Below are 26,828 nucleotides of genomic sequence, written 5' to 3'. Positions count from 1 at the left end.
GAAACACAATTGCAATTACCAAGTCTTACTGTGGATAATTTTTATGTAAACAACCAGGATGTGATTTAAAAAAGATAAATACAGCATTTATTTTAGATTTATTTGGACAAAAAATTAGAACTTCATGTAAATATGCCCCACCTGCGATAGTAGAGGGGCATTATGTTTTCTGGTCTGTGTGTCCCCGTTCGTCCGTTCGTTCGTCCGTCCGTCCGTCTGTTCGTTCGTCCGTCTGTTACACTTCAGGTTAAAGTTTTTGGTCAAGGTAGTTTTTGATGAAGTTGAAGTCCAATCAACTTGAAACTTAGTATACATGTTCCCTTTGATAAGATCATTCTAATCTTAATGCCAAATTAGAGAATTTATTCCAATTTCACGGTCCAGTAAACATAGAAATTGATAGTGCGAGTGGGGCATCCGTGTACTGTGGACACATTCTTATTTTTATTTTATTATAATTACATAGCATTTTGTAATTGAAGCTTCATCTTGAAAAGGAAACTAGAACTACATGTATTCAATGTAGCATTATGTATTTGATGTTAATCGAAAAGAAACTTGAACTAGTATACATTTTATTTGCAGAAGTTTCCCCGACAGAATATCAAACTATTGTTGTTTTAATTTTTGCTTAATGCATTATTATGTACTTTATTTCAGAGTTTTCATATGTGAACTGTTTAAGGACCCATCTATCAAAAATAAGGTTTATTCATTAATTATATATATATATAGATAAACGAGTTTAGATAGGTGGGGTGTGTATTTAAAATTAGAAATGTGTTTGTATTCATATACTAAGTAACGTAATAGACTTTTTAATGAGATAACAATGTGCAAATATTCAAAATAGAGCTGGTAAAATAACTAGTTGTATCATGCATTGAGTTATTTGCTCTACATTAATAAGAGGAACAAACATTGCCAACCCTAACGTCTTATATAGAAATTGACCGTGAACAAAAATGATCAGAAGCACTTCATCATTTTTAAAGAGAAACAAACGAAACTTGAAATGTTCTTTAGTTTAAAAAAATAATGTAATTCTTTTTTTTTACGAATGGGAAAACCAGGTAAGGGAATAAGGACAAGGTTCAATTATGGCATAAAAGATCAACTCTATAAAAAAAAACCAAAAGAGGTCCCAATTTGGGTCGTAAATGGGTAACGATTATTACAAAAAAAATAATGACAAATAAATCAGTTCCTTCCACAAAGAGTACAGTATATTCTACAAAGTATGGCCATTTTGATAATGATTATGTTCAATGTTCGATCCCAAATTTTCTGTATTCTAAATATTTTAATTTTGATATATAATTCTTCATTATAAACACGTTTTGGATCGGGTATGGCGGACAATGTTAATTATGCAAAAAAAAAAACCAATTAAAAGAAGAAGAAACTGCAAAAACTTACGTTCACCTGCAAATAATGTTAAGTTAAGGATTCATTTTAAAGGAAAGTGGCAATAAAATGTTTTTTTGTCTTAATAGAATCATTACAACTATATCTATGTTAAATGATTAGAATTTTGATCGGATTCATAACAATTCAAAATCTAAGTGCCAACTGACAGTAAAACTATATATTTATATATATAATTTAGCCGAGTCTTTACGCAATTTTTTTTTTACACACAAATAAGATCTTTTAAAATAGATCATCATCAAAATACATAATGTAGCTTGTATACCAAAAAAAGTAGTATTATAACTTGGCTCATATTTAAATACTAATAACACCATCTGAAAATAAGTCATAATGCAAATATATATATAAAAAAAAAATCCTAAATATAAGGGCTATGCACATTTGCAGGATTAAGTTGGAAATTTTATGATAATTCCATTTTTAATTTCAAGGATTAAAATGGCCTCGTCATTATGACACACACAGTATATTCGCATAAAAGAACATTTGGAGGTTCTGATGAGCCGTGCTTCCTCTTTGCGTGATTTATGAATCCGGACCGGTTTTAATTTCTATATTTTAGCAAAACATTTACTTTCACTGTACATAATATGAAACAAATACGTGTTTTTCGTTTCTTGTTTTTATATAGATTAGACTGTTGGTGGTTTTCCTCAAGTAATTTTGGGGCACTTTATAGCTTGCTGTGCGGTGTGATCCAAGGCTCCGTGTGTAAGGCAGTACATTGACTTATAATGGTTTACTTTTATAAATTGTTACTTGGATGGAGATTTGTCTCATTGGCACTCATACAACATCTTCCTATATCCAGGTCTATATAGTCATGTCTTTTGTTGTTGTTGTTGTTGGTTCCTGACTCATCCAAAAATGTGCAATACACTTCTTAATTTGTGTCTGGTAATAAAGTACAAACGGGTAGAAGACCCGGTCGGGAAGAACATATAAGAAAGAAGTATATTTTTCACAAACACTAATTCTTACGCATAGTTGTTACTTTCAAATTGTGTAAATCATTTGATTAATATGTTTATGAAATTTATGCTTACGAAACTCGAATTACTGATGAACCAATGGTAAAAAAAAATTTGTGCAACAAGAAATTTCAGAAAGGTTTGTTTTGCATTTCCAAAAAAAATAAATAAAAAAATTAACATTTTTTTTAAATGATTGAAACATGTGACTGAAAAATAAATAATTGGTGAACAGGAAAATTAATGAGTTATGAATCCCAAACAATTGTTTTTAGTAAAAGTCATACAAGGACTTTTAAAAATTCCTCTTTTAACTTTTTTTTTATTTAAATCATTGTACATAAGTTTTTTTTTAATAAATACAAAAAAGTTTGACTTTTTTAAAGCATGTTTCTTATTCTTTTATATCAACATATATTATTTTGCTTGCAATCTACACAAAATTTTATGACAGTAAATATAAAGTTTCATAATATACAATGTTAACATTTTATCAATTAGATCATATGCAACTTTTGAATGGTATGCATTTTATCAAATATTTTAATCATGCTTAGTTTACATGATTATGTTTATATCTTTAATACTGAGAATGTATTTTTGCCAATTTAAAAAAAAATACATTTAGTTTCGAAGGATTTTACGATCATGGTGAATACTGATACACATTCCTTCATAAAGCGGAAACAATATACACGGAAGTTTAAGGTGTCAAGTCATCAATGATTGAGGTTATCTATTTTGATAATGCCTTCTTCCGATAAACATTTATTAAAATTTCTAATATAAATATATATGATAGTTTTACCATGTTTACTAATTCCATGTTGTCAACTTGTTTGAAAAAAGATATTGACTTTAAATGACTTCGAGATAAGATAAATAAATTTGAAAGTAAAGACATGTCTTACTATTCAATAAATCAATAATAGACAGTTGAACAAAAGATTATTTTAATTTTAATTAATTCATGTCCATAGTCCGTAGATTTTTTGTCAATTGAGTTATCCCTCTTTGATTATTCTAATCTGATTTCCTATATTACGTTTTACAAAGATTCACCCGTACCAATAACGCCTAAATGTCCAAATTTGAAAATGCAAAACTTAATATAAATAGATACAACGAACGTAAATTTAAGGGACTGATTGATAGTGGAAAAAAAGTACAGACAACCATAAATCTAGCCTATATCATAAATATAATGTTCATGCTATTGACGACTTTATAGTTACAATATGAATTAGTTTACCAAATATGTGTCCCATGCATCAAATTGTATTTCATCTCTTTGATAAAGACTTAAAGTTCAGTACTTTGATTAGGAACAGTTTATCTTGACATTTGAAATGATGCATTTAAAAATCAAGTTTTCAATTATTACATCCAATTTCAATAATTATTATTTTGATGGCGCCAACTGTTTATCACAAAATTAGTATAACATGTATGATTAATCTTGGTGTGGTAGTTTACATTCCCCGCCATATTTGTTTTACTATAACCTACAAATTAATATAAATAAGTGAAGATACGGGGTAAACATGTACATATTAGCAATAAAACAAAAAGATCTTCATTTGTTATTGAACCAAGAACGTAAACTAATAGTAAACGCATGTAATAAAGTGTTAAGTATTCATCATTTATCGTCGTCCATTGGTATTTGTTTTCGTTAGATGGCAAGAAAAAACAAGCATCTATTACAAGTCGAAACATTTCTAAAAATATTTCAAGAGAACCGGAGTTTTTAATCAAAATTATTTTCTGGTCCCACTATGCGCATATTAATTTCAATTCCGCTGAATCATGTAAAATACGAGTGGAAAGTTACTGGAAATGCCTGAAACAATTATTATAGATGTCTAAACCTACCTGTACTCCATAAAATATTAATCAATATTCGAATTAAAGAAAACAAAATCTATCCAACTTACTATCCGACACATAATGCTAAAAATAAAAAAAATGTATATGATTGCTATTAATTGTTAACTAATACGCACTTGCTTCCTGAAGAAATATTCCTACCACGCCAAAGAATACGTCTACCTTTTCTTAAGGAGATATTTATTTAAATACTAGAGAGTAAAAGAGGCGGTCACTTCTTTGACCAACAATTCACAGCGTTTTCACACCCTTATTCCTGATAACGGAATGTATTACGATTCTGCAAATAATTGAAAGCAAAATTACTTACCATATAGTCACTGGATTTTGTGACATTTGTTTATTTAATTTACAAGGTTGACATTAACAGGTAATCTGAACTACTGATCAAACCAAAGCTTTCAGTGATATTGTCAAACTTCAATATACAAAAACTGGCAATGAAAGCAGTTGGTTGTCAGTAAAACAGCTTTTGATATAAGTTCGTGTAAATGGAAAATGCGAATACATTACCCCCCCCCCCCGAACAAAAACTAGAAAAAAGATAATAAATCAAAAACACTTTAATAATTAATTTAAACAAGCGCCTCCATTCTATTTTTTTTTTATAGAAACACACATTTGTATATCGTCTGCAGTCTATCCTTAGTTATGAAATCAAGAGACACTATACATGCTTTAACCATGGAAAAGAACAAAGTAGAAAAAAACACTACTGATGAAATTTGGTTTGTAAGTTTTATTTGTGGGGACGGAAATGTCTTTAAACATTACAGTAATTGTCCTGAAATAACAACACTCACAGGTTAAAATTGATCAAAAATCAGAACAGATAAAATTTTGAAACAAATGAGTTATTGATTTATAGAAATCGGAATCAGAACCTTGAAGTACATGTTCTGTAAAGTAATTACAGTTTTAGCACCGCAATCAATGTATGTGAAGTTAGCAGCCGGTTCGTTATTCGTTATTCGATATTCAATATCCAATCGGCTGCTAGCAGCCGGTTTGATATTAAAAATTTTGTGAAAAAAATTATAAGAAAATTAAATACTTGATAACATAAAAAGCATGATTTTCATATTTTATAAAAGACTGATAAAATACGTAGGAAATCGTTAAATGACCTTTTCAAGCTGTCGTAATTTCTCGTCGTAATTTCTCGTTGTCCTCGAATATAAACCCTTTTTCATGTTACATATTTGTCTATATGTAATATAGAGTTTTGTCAATAAAACGACTTCAAAGATGTACTTTTGTGTATAATGTTTCTTAAGACAAAAAGAAAAACCCATAACTCTAGAAATATTTATAACTATAAATAGAAATATATATGGAAAGCAAAAAAAAACAAAAACAAATCATTCGAAAAATGTCGAAATTTTAGGACAGAGGGCACAGGGTAATGGTGAGAGCCCCCTGAACTCTCAATCTTTCTAATATTTGACAGACATTTAGTCAATAGGTAGATACAAACGTGACTAAAGGGAATTTGGGTACACTTCCTGTCTTCTATGTTTACGGAGCGCCCAAAGTGCCAGTTGGATATTCAAAATATATAGCGAAAACCTACCCGAGACCGCTTAAATGAGGTTGAGACCCCCCGGGTCTTTCAATGTCCATACAATTCAACCAAATCATTGACTCTGTATATATGAAGGTTGTATTAGATGGATTTACCAGAATAACTTCATCTTCCATATCTACGGAGGGCTAAGATTGTCACTTTTCAGTCGAAAAATGTCGAAATTTTAGGACAGAGGGCACAGGGTAATGGTGAGAGCCCCCTGAACTCTCAATCTTTCTAATATTTGACAGACATTTAGTCAATAGGTAGATACAAACGTGACTAAAGGGAATTTGGGTACACTTCCTGTCTTCTATGTTTACGGAGCGCCCAAAGTGCCAGTTGGATATTCAAAATATATAGCGAAAACCTACCCGAGACCGCTTAAATGAGGTTGAGACCCCCCGGGTCTTTCAATGTCCATACAATTCAACCAAATCATTGACTCTGTATATATGAAGGTTGTATTAGATGGATTTACCAGAATAACTTCATCTTCCATATCTACGGAGGGCTAAGATTGTCACTTTTCAGTCGAAAAATGTCGAAATTTTAGGACAGAGGGCACAGGGTAATGGTGAGAGTCCCCTGAACTCTCAATCTTTCTAATATTTGACAGACATTTAGTCAATAGGTAGATACAAACGTGACTAAAGGGAATTTGGGTACACTTCCTGTCTTCTATGTTTACGGAGCGCCCAAAGTGCCAGTTGGATATTCAAAATATATAGCGAAAACCTACCCGAGACCGCTTAAATGAGGTTGAGACCCCCCGGGTCTTTCAATGTCCATACAATTCAACCAAATCATTGACTCTGTATATATGAAGGTTGTATTAGATGGATTTACCAGAATAACTTCATCTTCCATATCTACGGAGGGCTAAGATTGTCACTTTTCAGTCGAAAAATGTCGAAATTTTAGGACAGAGGGCACAGGGTAATGGTGAGAGCCCCCTGAACTCTCAATCTTTCTAATATTTGACAGACATTTAGTCAATAGGTAGATACAAACGTGACTAAAGGGAATTTGGGTACACTTCCTGTCTTCTATGTTTACGGAGCGCCCAAAGTGCCAGTTGGATATTCAAAATATATAGCGAAAACCTACCCGAGACCGCTTAAATGAGGTTGAGACCCCCCGGGTCTTTCAATGTCCATACAATTCAACCAAATCATTGACTCTGTATATATGAAGGTTGTATTAGATGGATTTACCAGAATAACTTCATCTTCCATATCTACGGAGGGCTAAGATTGTCACTTTTCAGTCGAAAAATGTCGAAATTTTAGGACAGAGGGCACAGGGTAATGGTGAGAGCCCCCTGAACTCTCAATCTTTCTAATATTTGACAGACATTTAGTCAATAGGTAGATACAAACGTGACTAAAGGGAATTTGGGTACACTTCCTGTCTTCTATGTTTACGGAGCGCCCAAAGTGCCAGTTGGATATTCAAAATATATAGCGAAAACCTACCCGAGACCGCTTAAATGAGGTTGAGACCCCCCGGGTCTTTCAATGTCCATACAATTCAACCAAATCATTGACTCTGTATATATGAAGGTTGTATTAGATGGATTTACCAGAATAACTTCATCTTCCATATCTACGGAGGGCTAAGATTGTCACTTTTCAGTCGAAAAATGTCGAAATTTTAGGACAGAGGGCACAGGGTAATGGTGAGAGTCCCCTGAACTCTCAATCTTTCTAATATTTGACAGACATTTAGTCAATAGGTAGATACAAACGTGACTAAAGGGAATTTGGGTACACTTCCTGTCTTCTATGTTTACGGAGCGCCCAAAGTGCCAGTTGGATATTCAAAATATATAGCGAAAACCTACCCGAGACCGCTTAAATGAGGTTGAGACCCCCCGGGTCTTTCAATGTCCATACAATTCAACCAAATCATTGACTCTGTATATATGAAGGTTGTATTAGATGGATTTACCAGAATAACTTCATCTTCCATATCTACGGAGGGCTAAGATTGTCACTTTTCAGTCGAAAAATGTCGAAATTTTAGGACAGAGGGCACAGGGTAATGGTGAGAGCCCCCTGAACTCTCAATCTTTCTAATATTTGACAGACATTTAGTCAATAGGTAGATACAAACGTGACTAAAGGGAATTTGGGTACACTTCCTGTCTTCTATGTTTACGGAGCGCCCAAAGTGCCAGTTGGATATTCAAAATATATAGCGAAAACCTACCCGAGACCGCTTAAATGAGGTTGAGACCCCCCGGGTCTTTCAATGTCCATACAATTCAACCAAATCATTGACTCTGTATATATGAAGGTTGTATTTGATGGATTTACCAGAATAACTTCATCTTCCATATCTACGGAGGGCTAAGATTGTCACTTTTCAGTCGAAAAATGTCGAAATTTTAGGACAGAGGGCACAGGGTAATGGTGAGAGCCCCCTGAACTCTCAATCTTTCTAATATTTGACAGACATTTAGTCAATAGGTAGATACAAACGTGACTAAAGGGAATTTGGGTACACTTCCTGTCTTCTATGTTTACGGAGCGCCCAAAGTGCCAGTTGGATATTCAAAATATATAGCGAAAACCTACCCGAGACCGCTTAAATGAGGTTGAGACCCCCCGGGTCTTTCAATGTCCATACAATTCAACCAAATCATTGACTCTGTATATATGAAGGTTGTATTAGATGGATTTACCAGAATAACTTCATCTTCCATATCTACGGAGGGCTAAGATTGTCACTTTTCAGTCGAAAAATGTCGAAATTTTAGGACAGAGGGCACAGGGTAATGGTGAGAGCCCCCTGAACTCTCAATCTTTCTAATATTTGACAGACATTTAGTCAATAGGTAGATACAAACGTGACTAAAGGGAATTTGGGTACACTTCCTGTCTTCTATGTTTACGGAGCGCCCAAAGTGCCAGTTGGATATTCAAAATATATAGCGAAAACCTACCCGAGACCGCTTAAATGAGGTTGAGACCCCCCGGGTCTTTCAATGTCCATACAATTCAACCAAATCATTGACTCTGTATATATGAAGGTTGTATTAGATGGATTTACCAGAATAACTTCATCTTCCATATCTACGGAGGGCTAAGATTGTCACTTTTCAGTCGAAAAATGTCGAAATTTTAGGACAGAGGGCACAGGGTAATGGTGAGAGTCCCCTGAACTCTCAATCTTTCTAATATTTGACAGACATTTAGTCAATAGGTAGATACAAACGTGACTAAAGGGAATTTGGGTACACTTCCTGTCTTCTATGTTTACGGAGCGCCCAAAGTGCCAGTTGGATATTCAAAATATATAGCGAAAACCTACCCGAGACCGCTTAAATGAGGTTGAGACCCCCCGGGTCTTTCAATGTCCATACAATTCAACCAAATCATTGACTCTGTATATATGAAGGTTGTATTAGATGGATTTACCAGAATAACTTCATCTTCCATATCTACGGAGGGCTAAGATTGTCACTTTTCAGTCGAAAAATGTCGAAATTTTAGGACAGAGGGCACAGGGTAATGGTGAGAGCCCCCTGAACTCTCAATCTTTCTAATATTTGACAGACATTTAGTCAATAGGTAGATACAAACGTGACTAAAGGGAATTTGGGTACACTTCCTGTCTTCTATGTTTACGGAGCGCCCAAAGTGCCAGTTGGATATTCAAAATATATAGCGAAAACCTACCCGAGACCGCTTAAATGAGGTTGAGACCCCCCGGGTCTTTCAATGTCCATACAATTCAACCAAATCATTGACTCTGTATATATGAAGGTTGTATTAGATGGATTTACCAGAATAACTTCATCTTCCATATCTACGGAGGGCTAAGATTGTCACTTTTCAGTCGAAAAATGTCGAAATTTTAGGACAGAGGGCACAGGGTAATGGTGAGAGCCCCCTGAACTCTCAATCTTTCTAATATTTGACAGACATTTAGTCAATAGGTAGATACAAACGTGACTAAAGGGAATTTGGGTACACTTCCTGTCTTCTATGTTTACGGAGCGCCCAAAGTGCCAGTTGGATATTCAAAATATATAGCGAAAACCTACCCGAGACCGCTTAAATGAGGTTGAGACCCCCCGGGTCTTTCAATGTCCATACAATTCAACCAAATCATTGACTCTGTATATATGAAGGTTGTATTAGATGGATTTACCAGAATAACTTCATCTTCCATATCTACGGAGGGCTAAGATTGTCACTTTTCAGTCGAAAAATGTCGAAATTTTAGGACAGAGGGCACAGGGTAATGGTGAGAGTCCCCTGAACTCTCAATCTTTCTAATATTTGACAGACATTTAGTCAATAGGTAGATACAAACGTGACTAAAGGGAATTTGGGTACACTTCCTGTCTTCTATGTTTACGGAGCGCCCAAAGTGCCAGTTGGATATTCAAAATATATAGCGAAAACCTACCCGAGACCGCTTAAATGAGGTTGAGACCCCCCGGGTCTTTCAATGTCCATACAATTCAACCAAATCATTGACTCTGTATATATGAAGGTTGTATTAGATGGATTTACCAGAATAACTTCATCTTCCATATCTACGGAGGGCTAAGATTGTCACTTTTCAGTCGAAAAATGTCGAAATTTTAGGACAGAGGGCACAGGGTAATGGTGAGAGCCCCCTGAACTCTCAATCTTTCTAATATTTGACAGACATTTAGTCAATAGGTAGATACAAACGTGACTAAAGGGAATTTGGGTACACTTCCTGTCTTCTATGTTTACGGAGCGCCCAAAGTGCCAGTTGGATATTCAAAATATATAGCGAAAACCTACCCGAGACCGCTTAAATGAGGTTGAGACCCCCCGGGTCTTTCAATGTCCATACAATTCAACCAAATCATTGACTCTGTATATATGAAGGTTGTATTTGATGGATTTACCAGAATAACTTCATCTTCCATATCTACGGAGGGCTAAGATTGTCACTTTTCAGTCGAAAAATGTCGAAATTTTAGGACAGAGGGCACAGGGTAATGGTGAGAGCCCCCTGAACTCTCAATCTTTCTAATATTTGACAGACATTTAGTCAATAGGTAGATACAAACGTGACTAAAGGGAATTTGGGTACACTTCCTGTCTTCTATGTTTACGGAGCGCCCAAAGTGCCAGTTGGATATTCAAAATATATAGCGAAAACCTACCCGAGACCGCTTAAATGAGGTTGAGACCCCCCGGGTCTTTCAATGTCCATACAATTCAACCAAATCATTGACTCTGTATATATGAAGGTTGTATTAGATGGATTTACCAGAATAACTTCATCTTCCATATCTACGGAGGGCTAAGATTGTCACTTTTCAGTCGAAAAATGTCGAAATTTTAGGACAGAGGGCACAGGGTAATGGTGAGAGCCCCCTGAACTCTCAATCTTTCTAATATTTGACCCACATTTAGTCAATAGGTAGATACAAACGTGACTAAAGGGAATTTGGGTACACTTCCTGTCTTCTATGTTTACGGAGCGCCCAAAGTGCCAGTTGGATATTCAAAATATATAGCGAAAACCTACCCGAGACAGCTTAAATGAGGTTGAGACCCCCCGGGTCTTTCAATGTCCATACAATTCAACCAAATCATTGACTCTGTATATATGAAGGTTGTATTAGATGGATTTACCAGAATAATTTCATCTTCCATATCTACGGAGGGCTAAGATTGTCACTTTTCAGTCGAAAAATGTCGAAATTTTAGGACAGAGGGCACAGGGTAATGGTGAGAGCCCCCTGAACTCTCAATCTTTCTAATATTTGACAGACATTTAATCAATAGGTAGATACAAACGTGACTAAAGGGAATTTGGGTACACTTCCTGTCTTCTATGTTTACGGAGCGCCCAAAGTGCCAGTTGGATATTCAAAATATATAGCGAAAACCTACCCGAGACCGCTTAAATGAGGTTGAGACCCCCCGGGTCTTTCAATGTCCATACAATTCAACCAAATCATTGACTCTGTATATATGAAGGTTGTATTAGATGGATTTACCAGAATAACTTCATCTTCCATATCTACGGAGGGCTAAGATTGTCACTTTTCAGTCGAAAAATGTCGAAATTTTAGGACAGAGGGCACAGGGTAATGGTGAGAGCCCCCTGAACTCTCAATCTTTCTAATATTTGACAGACATTTAGTCAATAGGTAGATACAAACGTGACTAAAGGGAATTTGGGTACACTTCCTGTCTTCTATGTTTACGGAGCGCCCAAAGTGCCAGTTGGATATTCAAAATATATAGCGAAAACCTACCCGAGACCGCTTAAATGAGGTTGAGACCCCCCGGGTCTTTCAATGTCCATACAATTCAACCAAATCATTGACTCTGTATATATGAAGGTTGTATTAGATGGATTTACCAGAATAACTTCATCTTCCATATCTACGGAGGGCTAAGATTGTCACTTTTCAGTCGAAAAATGTCGAAATTTTAGGACAGAGGGCACAGGGTAATGGTGAGAGCCCCCTGAACTCTCAATCTTTCTAATATTTGACAGACATTTAGTCAATAGGTAGATACAAACGTGACTAAAGGGAATTTGGGTACACTTCCTGTCTTCTATGTTTACGGAGCGCCCAAAGTGCCAGTTGGATATTCAAAATATATAGCGAAAACCTACCCGAGACCGCTTAAATGAGGTTGAGACCCCCCGGGTCTTTCAATGTCCATACAATTCAACCAAATCATTGACTCTGTATATATGAAGGTTGTATTAGATGGATTTACCAGAATAACTTCATCTTCCATATCTACGGAGGGCTAAGATTGTCACTTTTCAGTCGAAAAATGTCGAAATTTTAGGACAGAGGGCACAGGGTAATGGTGAGAGCCCCCTGAACTCTCAATCTTTCTAATATTTGACAGACATTTAGTCAATAGGTAGATACAAACGTGACTAAAGGGAATTTGGGTACACTTCCTGTCTTCTATGTTTACGGAGCGCCCAAAGTGCCAGTTGGATATTCAAAATATATAGCGAAAACCTACCCGAGACCGCTTAAATGAGGTTGAGACCCCCCGGGTCTTTCAATGTCCATACAATTCAACCAAATCATTGACTCTGTATATATGAAGGTTGTATTAGATGGATTTACCAGAATAATCTCATCTTCCATATCTACGGAGGGCTAAGATTGTCACTTTTCAGTCGAAAAATGTCGAAATTTTAGGACAGAGGGCACAGGGTAATGGTGAGAGCCCCCTGAACTCTCAATCTTTCTAATATTTGACAGACATTTAGTCAATAGGTAGATACAAACGTGACTAAAGGGAATTTGGGTACACTTCCTGTCTTCTATGTTTACGGAGCGCCCAAAGTGCCAATTGGATATTCAAAATATATAGCGAAAACCTACCCGAGACCGCTTAAATGAGGTTGAGACCCCCCGGGTCTTTCAATGTCCATACAATTCAACCAAATCATTGACTCTGTATATATGAAGGTTGTATTAGATGGATTTACCAAAATAACTTCATCTTCCATATCTACGGAGGGCTAAGATTGTCACTTTTCAGTCGAAAAATGTCGAAATTTTAGGACAGAGGGCACAGGGTAATGGTGAGAGCCCCCTGAACTCTCAATCTTTCTAATATTTGACAGACATTTAGTCAATAGGTAGATACAAACGTGACTAAAGGGAATTTGGGTACACTTCCTGTCTTCTATGTTTACGGAGCGCCCAAAGTGCCAGTTGGATATTCAAAATATATAGCGAAAACCTACCCGAGACCGCTTAAATGAGGTTGAGACCCCCCGGGTCTTTCAATGTCCATACAATTCAACCAAATCATTGACTCTGTATATATGAAGGTTGTATTAGATGGATTTACCAGAATAACTTCATCTTCCATATCTACGGAGGGCTAAGATTGTCACTTTTCAGTCGAAAAATGTCGAAATTTTAGGACAGAGGGCACAGGGTAATGGTGAGAGCCCCCTGAACTCTCAATCTTTCTAATATTTGACAGACATTTAGTCAATAGGTAGATACAAACGTGACTAAAGGGAATTTGGGTACACTTCCTGTCTTCTATGTTTACGGAGCGCCCAAAGTGCCAGTTGGATATTCAAAATATATAGCGAAAACCTACCCGAGACCGCTTAAATGAGGTTGAGACCCCCCGGGTCTTTCAATGTCCATACAATTCAACCAAATCATTGACTCTGTATATATGAAGGTTGTATTAGATGGATTTACCAGAATAACTTCATCTTCCATATCTACGGAGGGCTAAGATTGTCACTTTTCAGTCGAAAAATGTCGAAATTTTAGGACAGAGGGCACAGGGTAATGGTGAGAGCCCCCTGAACTCTCAATCTTTCTAATATTTGACAGACATTTAGTCAATAGGTAGATACAAACGTGACTAAAGGGAATTTGGGTACACTTCCTGTCTTCTATGTTTACGGAGCGCCCAAAGTGCCAGTTGGATATTCAAAATATATAGCGAAAACCTACCCGAGACCGCTTAAATGAGGTTGAGACCCCCCGGGTCTTTCAATGTCCATACAATTCAACCAAATCATTGACTCTGTATATATGAAGGTTGTATTAGATGGATTTACCAGAATAACTTCATCTTCCATATCTACGGAGGGCTAAGATTGTCACTTTTCAGTCGAAAAATGTCGAAATTTTAGGACAGAGGGCACAGGGTAATGGTGAGAGCCCCCTGAACTCTCAATCTTTCTAATATTTGACAGACATTTAGTCAATAGGTAGATACAAACGTGACTAAAGGGAATTTGGATACACTTCCTGTCTTCTATGTTTACGGAGCGCCCAAAGTGCCAGTTGGATATTCAAAATATATAGCGAAAACCTACCCGAGACCGCTTAAATGAGGTTGAGACCCCCCGGGTCTTTCAATGTCCATACAATTCAACCAAATCATTGACTCTGTATATATGAAGGTTGTATTAGATGGATTTACCAGAATAACTTCATCTTCCATATCTACGGAGGGCTAAGATTGTCACTTTTCAGTCGAAAAATGTCGAAATTTTAGGACAGAGGGCACAGGGTAATGGTGAGAGCCCCCTGAACTCTCAATCTATCTAATATTTGACAGACATTTAGTCAATAGGTAGATACAAACGTGACTAAAGGGAATTTGGGTACACTTCCTGTCTTCTATGTTTACGGAGCGCCCAAAGTGCCAGTTGGATATTCAAAATATATAGCGAAAACCTACCCGAGACCGCTTAAATGAGGTTGAGACCCCCCGGGTCTTTCAATGTCCATACAATTCAACCAAATCATTGACTCTGTATATATGAAGGTTGTATTAGATGGATTTACCAGAATAACTTCATCTTCCATATCTACGGAGGGCTAAGATTGTCACTTTTCAGTCGAAAAATGTCGAAATTTTAGGACAGAGGGCACAGGGTAATGGTGAGAGCCCCCTGAACTCTCAATCTTTCTAATATTTGACAGACATTTATTCAATAGGTAGATACAAACGTGACTAAAGGGAATTTGGGTACACTTCCTGTCTTCTATGTTTACGGAGCGCCCAAAGTGCCAGTTGGATATTCAAAATATATAGCGAAAACCTACCCGAGACCGCTTAAATGAGGTTGAGACCCCCCGGGTCTTTCAATGTCCATACAATTCAACCAAATCATTGACTCTGTATATATGAAGGTTGTATTAGATGGATTTACCAGAATAACTTCATCTTCCATATCTACGGAGGGCTAAGATTGTCACTTTTCAGTCGAAAAATGTCGAAATTTTAGGACAGAGGGCACAGGGTAATGGTGAGAGCCCCCTGAACTCTCAATCTTTCTAATATTTGACAGACATTTAGTCAATAGGTAGATACAAACGTGACTAAAGGGAATTTGGGTACACTTCCTGTCTTCTATGTTTACGGAGCGCCCAAAGTGCCAGTTGGATATTCAAAATATATAGCGAAAACCTACCCGAGACCGCTTAAATGAGGTTGAGACCCCCCGGGTCTTTCAATGTCCATACAATTCAACCAAATCATTGACTCTGTATATATGAAGGTTGTATTAGATGGATTTACCAGAATAACTTCATCTTCCATATCTACGGAGGGCTAAGATTGTCACTTTTCAGTCGAAAAATGTCGAAATTTTAGGACAGAGGGCACAGGGTAATGGTGAGAGCCCCCTGAACTCTCAATCTTTCTAATATTTGACAGACATTTAGTCAATAGGTAGATACAAACGTGACTAAAGGGAATTTGGGTACACTTCCTGTCTTCTATGTTTACGGAGCGCCCAAAGTGCCAGTTGGATATTCAAAATATATAGCGAAAACCTACCCGAGACCGCTTAAATGAGGTTGAGACCCCCCGGGTCTTTCAATGTCCATACAATTCAACCAAATCATTGACTCTGTATATATGAAGGTTGTATTAGATGGATTTACCAGAATAACTTCATCTTCCATATCTACGGAGGGCTAAGATTGTCACTTTTCAGTCGAAAAATGTCGAAATTTTAGGACAGAGGGCACAGGGTAATGGTGAGAGCCCCCTGAACTCTCAATCTTTCTAATATTTGACAGACATTTAGTCAATAGGTAGATACAAACGTGACTAAAGGGAATTTGGGTACACTTCCTGTCTTCTATGTTTACGGAGCGCCCAAAGTGCCAGTTGGATATTCAAAATATATAGCGAAAACCTACCCGAGACCGCTTAAATGAGGTTGAGACCCCCCGGGTCTTTCAATGTCCATACAATTCAACCAAATCATTGACTCTGTATATATGAAGGTTGTATTAGATGGATTTACCAGAATAACTTCATCTTCCATATCTACGGAGGGCTAAGATTGTCACTTTTCAGTCGAAAAATGTCGAAATTTTAGGACAGAGGGCACAGGGTAATGGTGAGAGCCCCCTGAACTCTCAATCTTTCTAATATTTGACAGACATTTAGTCAATAGGTAGATACAAACGTGACTAAAGGGAATTTGGGTACACTTCCTGTCTTCTATGTTTACGGAGCGCCCAAAGTGCCAGTTGGATATTCAAAATATATAGCGAAAACCTACCCGAGACCGCTTAAATGAGGTTGAGACCCCCCGGGTCTTTCAATGTCCATACAATTCAACCAAATCATTGACTCTGTATATATGAAGGTTGTATTAGATGGATTTACCAGAATAACTTCATCTTCCATATCTACGGAGGGCTAAGATTGTCACTTTTCAGTCGAAAAATGTCGAAATTTTAGGACAGAGGGCACAGGGTAATGGTGAGAGCCCCCTGAACTCTCAATCTTTCTAATATTTGACAGACATTTAGTCAATAGGTAGATACAAACGTGACTAAAGGGAATTTGGGTACACTTCCTGTCTTCTATGTTTACGGAGCGCCCAAAGTGCCAGTTGGATATTCAAAATATATAGCGAAAACCTACCCGAGACCGCTTAAATGAGGTTGAGACCCCCCGGGTCTTTCAATGTCCATACAATTCAACCAAATCATTGACTCTGTATATATGAAGGTTGTATTAGATGGATTTACCAGAATAACTTCATCTTCCATATCTACGGAGGGCTAAGATTGTCACTTTTCAGTCGAAAAATGTCGAAATTTTAGGACAGAGGGCACAGGGTAATGGTGAGAGCCCCCTGAACTCTCAATCTTTCTAATATTTGACAGACATTTAGTCAATAGGTAGATACAAACGTGACTAAAGGGAATTTGGGTACACTTCCTGTCTTCTATGTTTACGGAGCGCCCAAAGTGCCAGTTGGATATTCAAAATATATAGCGAAAACCTACCCGAGACCGCTTAAATGAGGTTGAGACCCCCCGGGTCTTTCAATGTCCATACAATTCAACCAAATCATTGACTCTGTATATATGAAGGTTGTATTAGATGGATTTACCAGAATAACTTCATCTTCCATATCTACGGAGGGCTAAGATTGTCACTTTTCAGTCGAAAAATGTCGAAATTTTAGGACAGAGGGCACAGGGTAATGGTGAGAGCCCCCTGAACTCTCAATCTTTCTAATATTTGACAGACATTTAGTCAATAGGTAGATACAAACGTGACTAAAGGGAATTTGGGTACACTTCCTGTCTTCTATGTTTACGGAGCGCCCAAAGTGCCAGTTGGATATTCAAAATATATAGCGAAAACCTACCCGAGACCGCTTAAATGAGGTTGAGACCCCCCGGGTCTTTCAATGTCCATACAATTCAACCAAATCATTGACTCTGTATATATGAAGGTTGTATTAGATGGATTTACCAGAATAACTTCATCTTCCATATCTACGGAGGGCTAAGATTGTCACTTTTCAGTCGAAAAATGTCGAAATTTTAGGACAGAGGGCACAGGGTAATGGTGAGAGCCCCCTGAACTCTCAATCTTTCTAATATTTAACAGACATTTAGTCAATAGGTAGATACAAACGTGACTAAAGGGAATTTGGGTACACTTCCTGTCTTCTATGTTTACGGAGCGCCCAAAGTGCCAGTTGGATATTCAAAATATGTAGCGAAAACCTACCCGAGACCGCTTAAATGAGGTTGAGACCCCCCGGGTCTTTCAATGTCCATACAATTCAACCAAATCATTGACTCTGTATATATGAAGGTTGTATTAGATGGATTTACCAGAATAACTTCATCTTCCATATCTACGGAGGGCTAAGATTGTCACTTTTCAGTCGAAAAATGTCGAAATTTTAGGACAGAGGGCACAGGGTAATGGTGAGAGCCCCCTGAACTCTCAATCTTTCTAATATTTGACAGACATTTAGTCAATAGGTAGATACAAACGTGACTAAAGGGAATTTGGGTACACTTCCTGTCTTCTATGTTTACGGAGCGCCCAAAGTGCCAGTTGGATATTCAAAATATATAGCGAAAACCTACCCGAGACCGCTTAAATGAGGTTGAGACCCCCCGGGTCTTTCAATGTCCATACAATTCAACCAAATCATTGACTCTGTATATATGAAGGTTGTATTAGATGGATTTACCAGAATAACTTCATCTTCCATATCTACGGAGGGCTAAGATTGTCACTTTTCAGTCGAAAAATGTCGAAATTTTAGGACAGAGGGCACAGGGTAATGGTGAGAGCCCCCTGAACTCTCAATCTTTCTAATATTTGACAGACATTTAGTCAATAGGTAGATACAAACGTGACTAAAGGGAATTTGGGTACACTTCCTGTCTTCTATGTTTACGGAGCGCCCAAAGTGCCAGTTGGATATTCAAAATATATAGCGAAAACCTACCCGAGACCGCTTAAATGAGGTTGAGACCCCCCGGGTCTTTCAATGTCCATACAATTCAACCAAATCATTGACTCTGTATATATGAAGGTTGTATTAGAGGGATTTACCAGAATAACTTCATCTTCCATATCTACGGAGGGCTAAGATTGTCACTTTTCAGTCGAAAAATGTCGAAATTTTAGGACAGAGGGCACAGGGTAATGGTGAGAGCCCCCTGAACTCTCAATCTTTCTAATATTTGACAGACATTTAGTCAATAGGTAGATACAAACGTGACTAAAGGGAATTTGGGTACACTTCCTGTCTTCTATGTTTACGGAGCGCCCAAAGTGCCAGTTGGATATTCAAAATATATAGCGAAAACCTACCCGAGACCGCTTAAATGAGGTTGAGACCCCCCGGGTCTTTCAATGTCCATACAATTCAACCAAATCATTGACTCTGTATATATGAAGGTTGTATTAGATGGATTTACCAGAATAACTTCATCTTCCATATCTACGGAGGGCTAAGATTGTCACTTTTCAGTCGAAAAATGTCGAAATTTTAGGACAGAGGGCACAGGGTAATGGTGAGAGCCCCCTGAACTCTCAATCTTTCTAATATTTGACAGACATTTAGTCAATAGGTAGATACAAACGTGACTAAAGGGAATTTGGGTACACTTCCTGTCTTCTATGTTTACGGAGCGCCCAAAGTGCCAGTTGGATATTCAAAATATATAGCGAAAACCTACCCGAGACCGCTTAAATGAGGTTGAGACCCCCCGGGTCTTTCAATGTCCATACAATTCAACCAAATCATTGACTCTGTATATATGAAGGTTGTATTAGATGGATTTACCAGAATAACTTCATCTTCCATATCTACGGAGGGCTAAGATTGTCACTTTTCAGTCGAAAAATGTCGAAATTTTAGGACAGAGGGCACAGGGTAATGGTGAGAGCCCCCTGAACTCTCAATCTTTCTAATATTTGACAGACATTTAGTCAATAGGTAGATACAAACGTGACTAAAGGGAATTTGGGTACACTTCCTGTCTTCTATGTTTACGGAGCGCCCAAAGTGCCAGTTGGATATTCAAAATATATAGCGAAAACCTACCCGAGACCGCTTAAATGAGGTTGAGACCCCCCGGGTCTTTCAATGTCCATACAATTCAACCAAATCATTGACTCTGTATATATAAAGATTGTATTAGATGGAGTTTACAGAAAAACGTCATCTTCCATATCTACGGAGGGCTAAGATTGTCACTTTTCAGTCGAAAAATGTCGAAATTTTAGGACAGAGGGCACAGGGTAATGGTGAGAGCCCCCTGAACTCTCAATCTTTCTAATATTTGACAGACATTTAGTCAATAGGTAGATACAAACGTGACTAAAGGGAATTTGGGTACACTTCCTGTCTTCTATGTTTACGGAGCGCCCAAAGTGCCAGTTGGATATTCAAAATATATAGCGAAAACCTACCCGAGACCGCTTAAATGAGGTTGAGACCCCCCGGGTCTTTCAATGTCCATACAATTCAACCAAATCATTGACTCTGTATATATGAAGGTTGTATTAGATGGATTTACCAGAATAACTTCATCTTCCATATCTACGGAGGGCTAAGATTGTCACTTTTCAGTCGAAAAATGTCGAAATTTTAGGACAGAGGGCACAGGGTAATGGTGAGAGCCCCCTGAACTCTCAATCTTTCTAATATTTGACAGACATTTAGTCAATAGGTAGATACAAACGTGACTAAAGGGAATTTGGGTACACTTCCTGTCTTCTATGTTTACGGAGCGCCCAAAGTGCCAGTTGGATATTCAAAATATATAGCGAAAACCTACCCGAGACCGCTTAAATGAGGTTGAGACCCCCCGGGTCTTTCAATGTCCATACAATTCAACCAAATCATTGACTCTGTATATATGAAGGTTGTATTAGATGGATTTACCAGAATAACTTCATCTTCCATATCTACGGAGGGCTAAGATTGTCACTTTTCAGTCGAAAAATGTCGAAATTTTAGGACAGAGGGCACAGGGTAATGGTGAGAGCCCCCTGAACTCTCAATCTTTCTAATATTTGACAGACATTTAGTCAATAGGTAGATACAAACGTGACTAAAGGGAATTTGGGTACACTTCCTGTCTTCTATGTTTACGGAGCGCCCAAAGTGCCAGTTGGATATTCAAAATATATAGCGAAAACCTACCCGAGACCGCTTAAATGAGGTTGAGACCCCCCGGGTCTTTCAATGTCCATACAATTCAACCAAATCATTGACTCTGTATATATGAAGGTTGTATTAGATGGATTTACCAGAATAACTTCATCTTCCGTATCTACGGAGGGCTAAGATTGTCACTAGTGAAAAGCTACCTGAGACCGCTTAAATGAGGACGAGACCCACCTGGTCTTTCAATGTCCACAAAATTTTAGTTAATCATAGACTCTGTATATATAAAGGTTGTATCAGAAGGATTACCCAGAATAATGTCATATTCGATATCTATGGAGGGCTTGTATTGTCACTTTTCAGCTAAAAATTATCAAAATTTTAGGACAAAGGGCACAGGGGAATGGTGAGAGCCCCCTAATTGCTTAATCTTTCTAATATTATGCAGACATTTAGTCAATAGGTAGATACACACGTGACTAAAAGGAATTTGGGTAGACTTCCGGTCTTTAATGTTTACGGAGCGCCCAAAGTGCCAGTTGGATATTCAAAATAGATAGTGAAAAGCTACCTGAGACCGCTTAAATGAGGGTGAGACCCCCTGGTCTTTCAATGTCAACAAAATTGAAGTAAATCATAGACTCTGTATATATAAAGGTTGTATCAGAAGGATTGCCCAGAATAATGTCATATTCGATATCTATGGAGGGCTTGTATTGTCACTTTTCAGCTAAGAATTATCAAAATTTTAGGACAAAGGGCACAGGGCAATGGTGAGAGCCCCCTAATTGCTCAATCTTTCTAATATTATGCAGACATTTAGTCAATAGGTAGATACACACATTACTAAAAGAAACTTGGGTAGACGTCCTGTTTTTTATGTTTACGGAGCGCCCAAAGTGCCAGTTGGATATTCAAAATATTTAGTGAAAAGCTACCTGAGACCGCTTAAATGAGGGTGAGACTCCCCTGGTCTTTCAATTTTCATTAAATTCAACCAATCATAGATTTTATATAAATAAAGATTGTATCAAAAGTGGAATGTTCTTGGACGGACTGTTTGCTGCAGATCAGATCAGACCAGAACGCTAGGCCTAGTCGAATCGATGACCTAGTTTAAAATACAAACAGTCACTTTTTTTGAATGTTTTTCTTCAATTGGTTAGTGCTTTTTTCCACTATAACCATTTTGTAGAAGCTTGTTAATCTTTTCAATCTGTCGCGGGGTAAGCAACATCTTGTGTTCACCATGCAGGTTTGTGTCGGATAAACGAATGGTGACAGGGAAACCTTTTTTGTCTGCTCTCTGTAATATTTAGATTGACCTTTTATAAAGTTCAAACTGTATTTCGATAGACTATCTATTCATGCCTCGCGAAGATAGACGCGGATGGTGAGATGTTCTCTGCGGAGATTGTGGAGGATCGCCGTCTGGATTGGTGAGGTATGTCTGCATGCGATTGATGGTTCTCAAGATCACGGGTAAGTACACCATATTTTTGGGGGGTTTGAATGATCTTTTCCCCGGGATCGATTGCGGGGGGGGAAGCTTCAGATAGTGGACTGTTGGGAGCCGTGTATGTAGCTGCTATTGATGATGCCACTGTTCACCAGGATGCTGTTGATGCTTCTGATGCTAACAATGTATTCACCCTCTTTGTAACATTTGTTGCCCGATCAAATGTGTAGAGCTGTCGCTTAAATCCCAATGTGGTGTTCGATTCCTTAAATTGTAGTTGGGGGAGGGGGTTGAACCGAGTAAAAATGCGACTGCCGTTTCTAGAGACAAGGATGGAAACCCTTTTTTTTGTCTGTGTTGTGGACGATTTGCTGCAACAGTGTGGTGTCCATTTATTTATTAAAACACGACGTTCAATTACTGACCGACCGATTCGAACTGGAGGCCTAGGACTCCTACGGAGATTGGAAGTGTAAATGCTTCGGTGTTGGCGGGATCATAACGCTCGAATTCCGCTCGAATCTGGATGTCCGCTCGGACTGATGACTTACATCGATGACCAACAGCGGCTATATGTCAATGAAATCAGAGGGGTTGACATCACCGTTACTAAGGAGGGTGTCAATGTTGTAGAATTTCTTTCTGAAGTCTACATCCTCCTTGAACACTATGGCAACATTGTTTTGTGAAGAAAAAAAACGGCATTTAAGTTGACGGCTGAGTAGCGTTCAGCTTTGAGGGTGACATGGATATTTTGCAATCGACAGCGATTGAACACGGAAGCATTATGGGTTTTGTCATTATCTCTGTCGGTTTGAAAGGCAACGATGATATATCTTGGCTTTTCGCGACCACTATTGGCAGCTAGGCGGCAGTTAAACTGTGAGGCTTGGGGAACGACTATGAAATCACACTGTCTCATGCGAAATCCACAGAGGATCGTGGATTTTTTCTGGATGGTTTTGTACAGTTGCATCTTGTTTTCGTCTGCAGGAGTGACGCTCCAGAGTTGGTAAGTTGGGCGCCGGCTTAAGGTTCGAATTCGTGAACCTAGTATTAATATTTTTGAAGACTTTCATCGAAGGTCAACCCTTCTGTGATTGTAAGGATGTCAGACATTATGTATTTATTTATAGCATTGGAGGAAGTTGGGATGGTACCGATGCCACGACCAGAGATGAAATTGTTTAACTGGGTTTGGTTGTTGGGCTTTTTGCGTTTAACACTGAGCTGTTGATTGGGCTTGCTGTGTTGGTCAATGGTTTTCGAGTGTGGGTCACTTTGTCAACGACATGGTTGACGACTACCACCTACCACTCATATCATGGCTGCATTGGTGGCAGTGCTCATAGGCCTACTTTTCAATGTCTTGGCAGCAGAGGAGGTGAACATGCGACCAGCGATACTGGCGATAGTGTCAAAAAAACTTCTACCACCGTATGCATACTTTCAAACAAAACCTTTCTTCATTGAGGATATTACGATGGAGTTGCTTATATTCCTTGATGCTGATGTGTTCACCTTTTATTATGTCATTGATGATCGCCATAATCGCGTTGCGCACACCATTGTTTCCAGCACGGTATGCAGTGTTGCACAGATCCAAGCAATAAAGGAGCTGGTCAAAGTCGGAGGGTAGAAACACGGTTTGAAGTCCGCTACAATGCTTATCTTGCTTTAGATGTGAGACACAATCTTCGTCCACTTAGATCTTTATCGCCTTAGGGTTCTCGAGAGGGTTAATTGCCTTGATACATGGCACCGGAACTGTTCAGGATCTCTGCATAGTCGACAAGGTCTTAAAAACTTCGGACTCGAAAGATTCTGATTTCTTTTTCACCATGAGTTCCCAGAGGTTAAGGGTTCCTTTGTACCTCACACCATCCACGAAAATATCATCGCAGTCTGAAGTAACTGGTTAGCTTCCGATGAAGAGATCGAGATCCAAAGGTGTGGTCGGCGAAGGATCGTTACTGATCTGCAAATACTGCTGTGCTCGAAGTCCCAGGATGGTGTCTATAGGTGGTGCAATGGGTAGTGGGTAGTCAAACTTGGGCGGTGGAGGCTGGAGGGCTGTCACTGCTGCAGGAAGTTAAACGATCGTTTAGGTGATCGGTGAAGCTGCCTCTCGCTGAGCCTCAACCACTAGCACCTTGGAAAGGTCAGGGTTGAGTCCAATCTTCTCGAGGCGATGCTGCATGTTACTGGCTTGAATCTTCCGCTTGATCTCTTGCAACTCCCTGGCGAGCGCCTCACACTGTTTAGGGTCTGTAATCTTTATAAACGTTCATTTATTTAAAGCGTTGACGTGAACCTTCCTAAGTGAAGGTTTGAATACCTGTAAGCGTTTGTTTGAACGCCCCTAAGCGTTGGTTTGAATAGTTGTACCTTTTTCTGAAACCATGGCATATATCTATCGAAAGGTTAAAAAAAACACACATGCATTTTTGCTCGTTTTTCCATAATTTGAATTGAAAAGGTCGAGCTATAAATATTTGTTGATAAACACTACAATAATTTATGGACCTATGGGTGGTACGGATAGAAAAATACGGATTGTCAAACAGATACATACCATATAAAACATGCTAAAAACAATCTAAATGTTCATATAACCCCACTAAGGCGGCTATATTATTCTTCAATTATCTAAAAATCTATTTCATTGTACAAAAACTTTCATATTTAAAAAATTCACCATGACCATAATGCGATACTAAACTTCTATTAAACTGTGTATTGCTACAGAACCTTATCGTTTTTGATTTCAACCTTATCGGTAAATCAAAGCACTCAAAGTCCGCGTACACTACGAAAGGGACTCTCATCGGGTGGGTGTTGTTGACAAAAGTCAGGTGGTATGTCCCTTTTTTGGGCAGCTCTGATCTTGGCTGCCTTGTGGTTGACGCAACACTCTTTGTTGGTTTCCAGAACTTCCTTGCTATAAACGTGGTTCAAGCACATGTAGCCTTGGATCAGCAGTAAGTTGAGTTCTCTCTCCCGCTGTTCACCAATGTTTGAAATGTGCAGCGGGTAAACTTCACTATAATCTATTCTAAATACATTAACCGCCAGGGTGGAATTGGCCTTCTCAAATTAATTAATATCCTTAAGGCTTACCAGATTGAGCTTTGTGTAACCCTGTCCGTTTGTGTTGGGTCTACCTGCAAGGCCGAAAGAATGGCCCACTTGAAACAATTCTCGTCGTTATTTTTCACATTGATTACAGCCTTCTTATATTTGATCCATGCCGGCTAATCAATGTACTGTGACCTACCCAGCGATCGTTGGTAATATTGACTTGAAATTCTACAATTGCTTTCGATGTCCAGGTCCACTGTGCAATCTTCTCTCCGATCTTTTCATCCATCTTCTCAAGGGTTTCAAGCAAGTCCGTGGTTGAGTGGAAAATCTGGTTTCCCGAGTGAAAGTATCCCACGTTCTCATCATCTATCTTACCTGTTGGGTTAATCTTCACAGTGCAGCATCACATTGACTTGTTATCCTTTCAATGCCCAATCGTCTATAAGTTCCACACTTGACATCTGAAAGACCTCAAGGAAGGTCTGCACATCCATGTCAATAATATTGGTCATCTTTCAGGTAGTAAATACATCTTTAAAGGCTTTCTTCAGTGGATGAACCTCAATTTTATCCCCAATGATTTCCTATCTTCTCTGATCTGTTCCTGTAACTTATCCAGTAGTCGATCTTTCGACATCCTGCTAACCTCTATCAATTATCACACGGACATTTAATTCGAATTAAAAAAGAAGAGTGTGTGTACGCGATTAGCGAATTCGGTTCGCATTCGATTCGAATTCAATTCGAATTAAATAAAATGAGAATGGAAATGGGGAATGTGTCAAAGAGACAACAACCCGACCAAATAAAAAAACAACAGCAAAAGGTCACCAACAGGTCTTCAATGTAGCGAGAAATTCCCGCACCCGGAGGCGTCCTTCAGCTGGCTCCTAAACAAATATATACTAGTTCAGTGATAATGAACGCCATACTAATTTCTAAATTGTACACAAGAAACTAAAATTAAAATAATACAAGACTAAAAAGGCCAGAGGCT

At 38.2% G+C, this 26,828-nt stretch overlaps 1 protein-coding gene across 1 annotated transcript in view; it reads right to left on the bottom strand.

The window, feature by feature from the left end:
- LOC134727628 (uncharacterized) overlaps nucleotides 1-26,117 on the bottom strand; it is a 46,038-nt gene extending 19,921 nt beyond the window's left edge. The window contains exon 1 of the mRNA XM_063592010.1: nucleotides 26,025-26,117. Coding sequence (XP_063448080.1) covers nucleotides 26,025-26,117 — 93 coding nt within the window. The remainder of the gene's footprint in view (nucleotides 1-26,024) is intronic.
- Nucleotides 26,118-26,828: the final 711 nt, after the last annotated feature.

The sequence above is a fragment of the Mytilus trossulus genome, chromosome 8 (assembly GCF_036588685.1).
Source record: "Mytilus trossulus isolate FHL-02 chromosome 8, PNRI_Mtr1.1.1.hap1, whole genome shotgun sequence".
Taxonomy (NCBI): Eukaryota; Metazoa; Mollusca; class Bivalvia; order Mytilida; family Mytilidae; genus Mytilus; species Mytilus trossulus.
The sequence above is the reverse complement of the archived record's forward strand: the minus strand, read 5'-3'. Positions and strand labels throughout refer to the sequence as shown.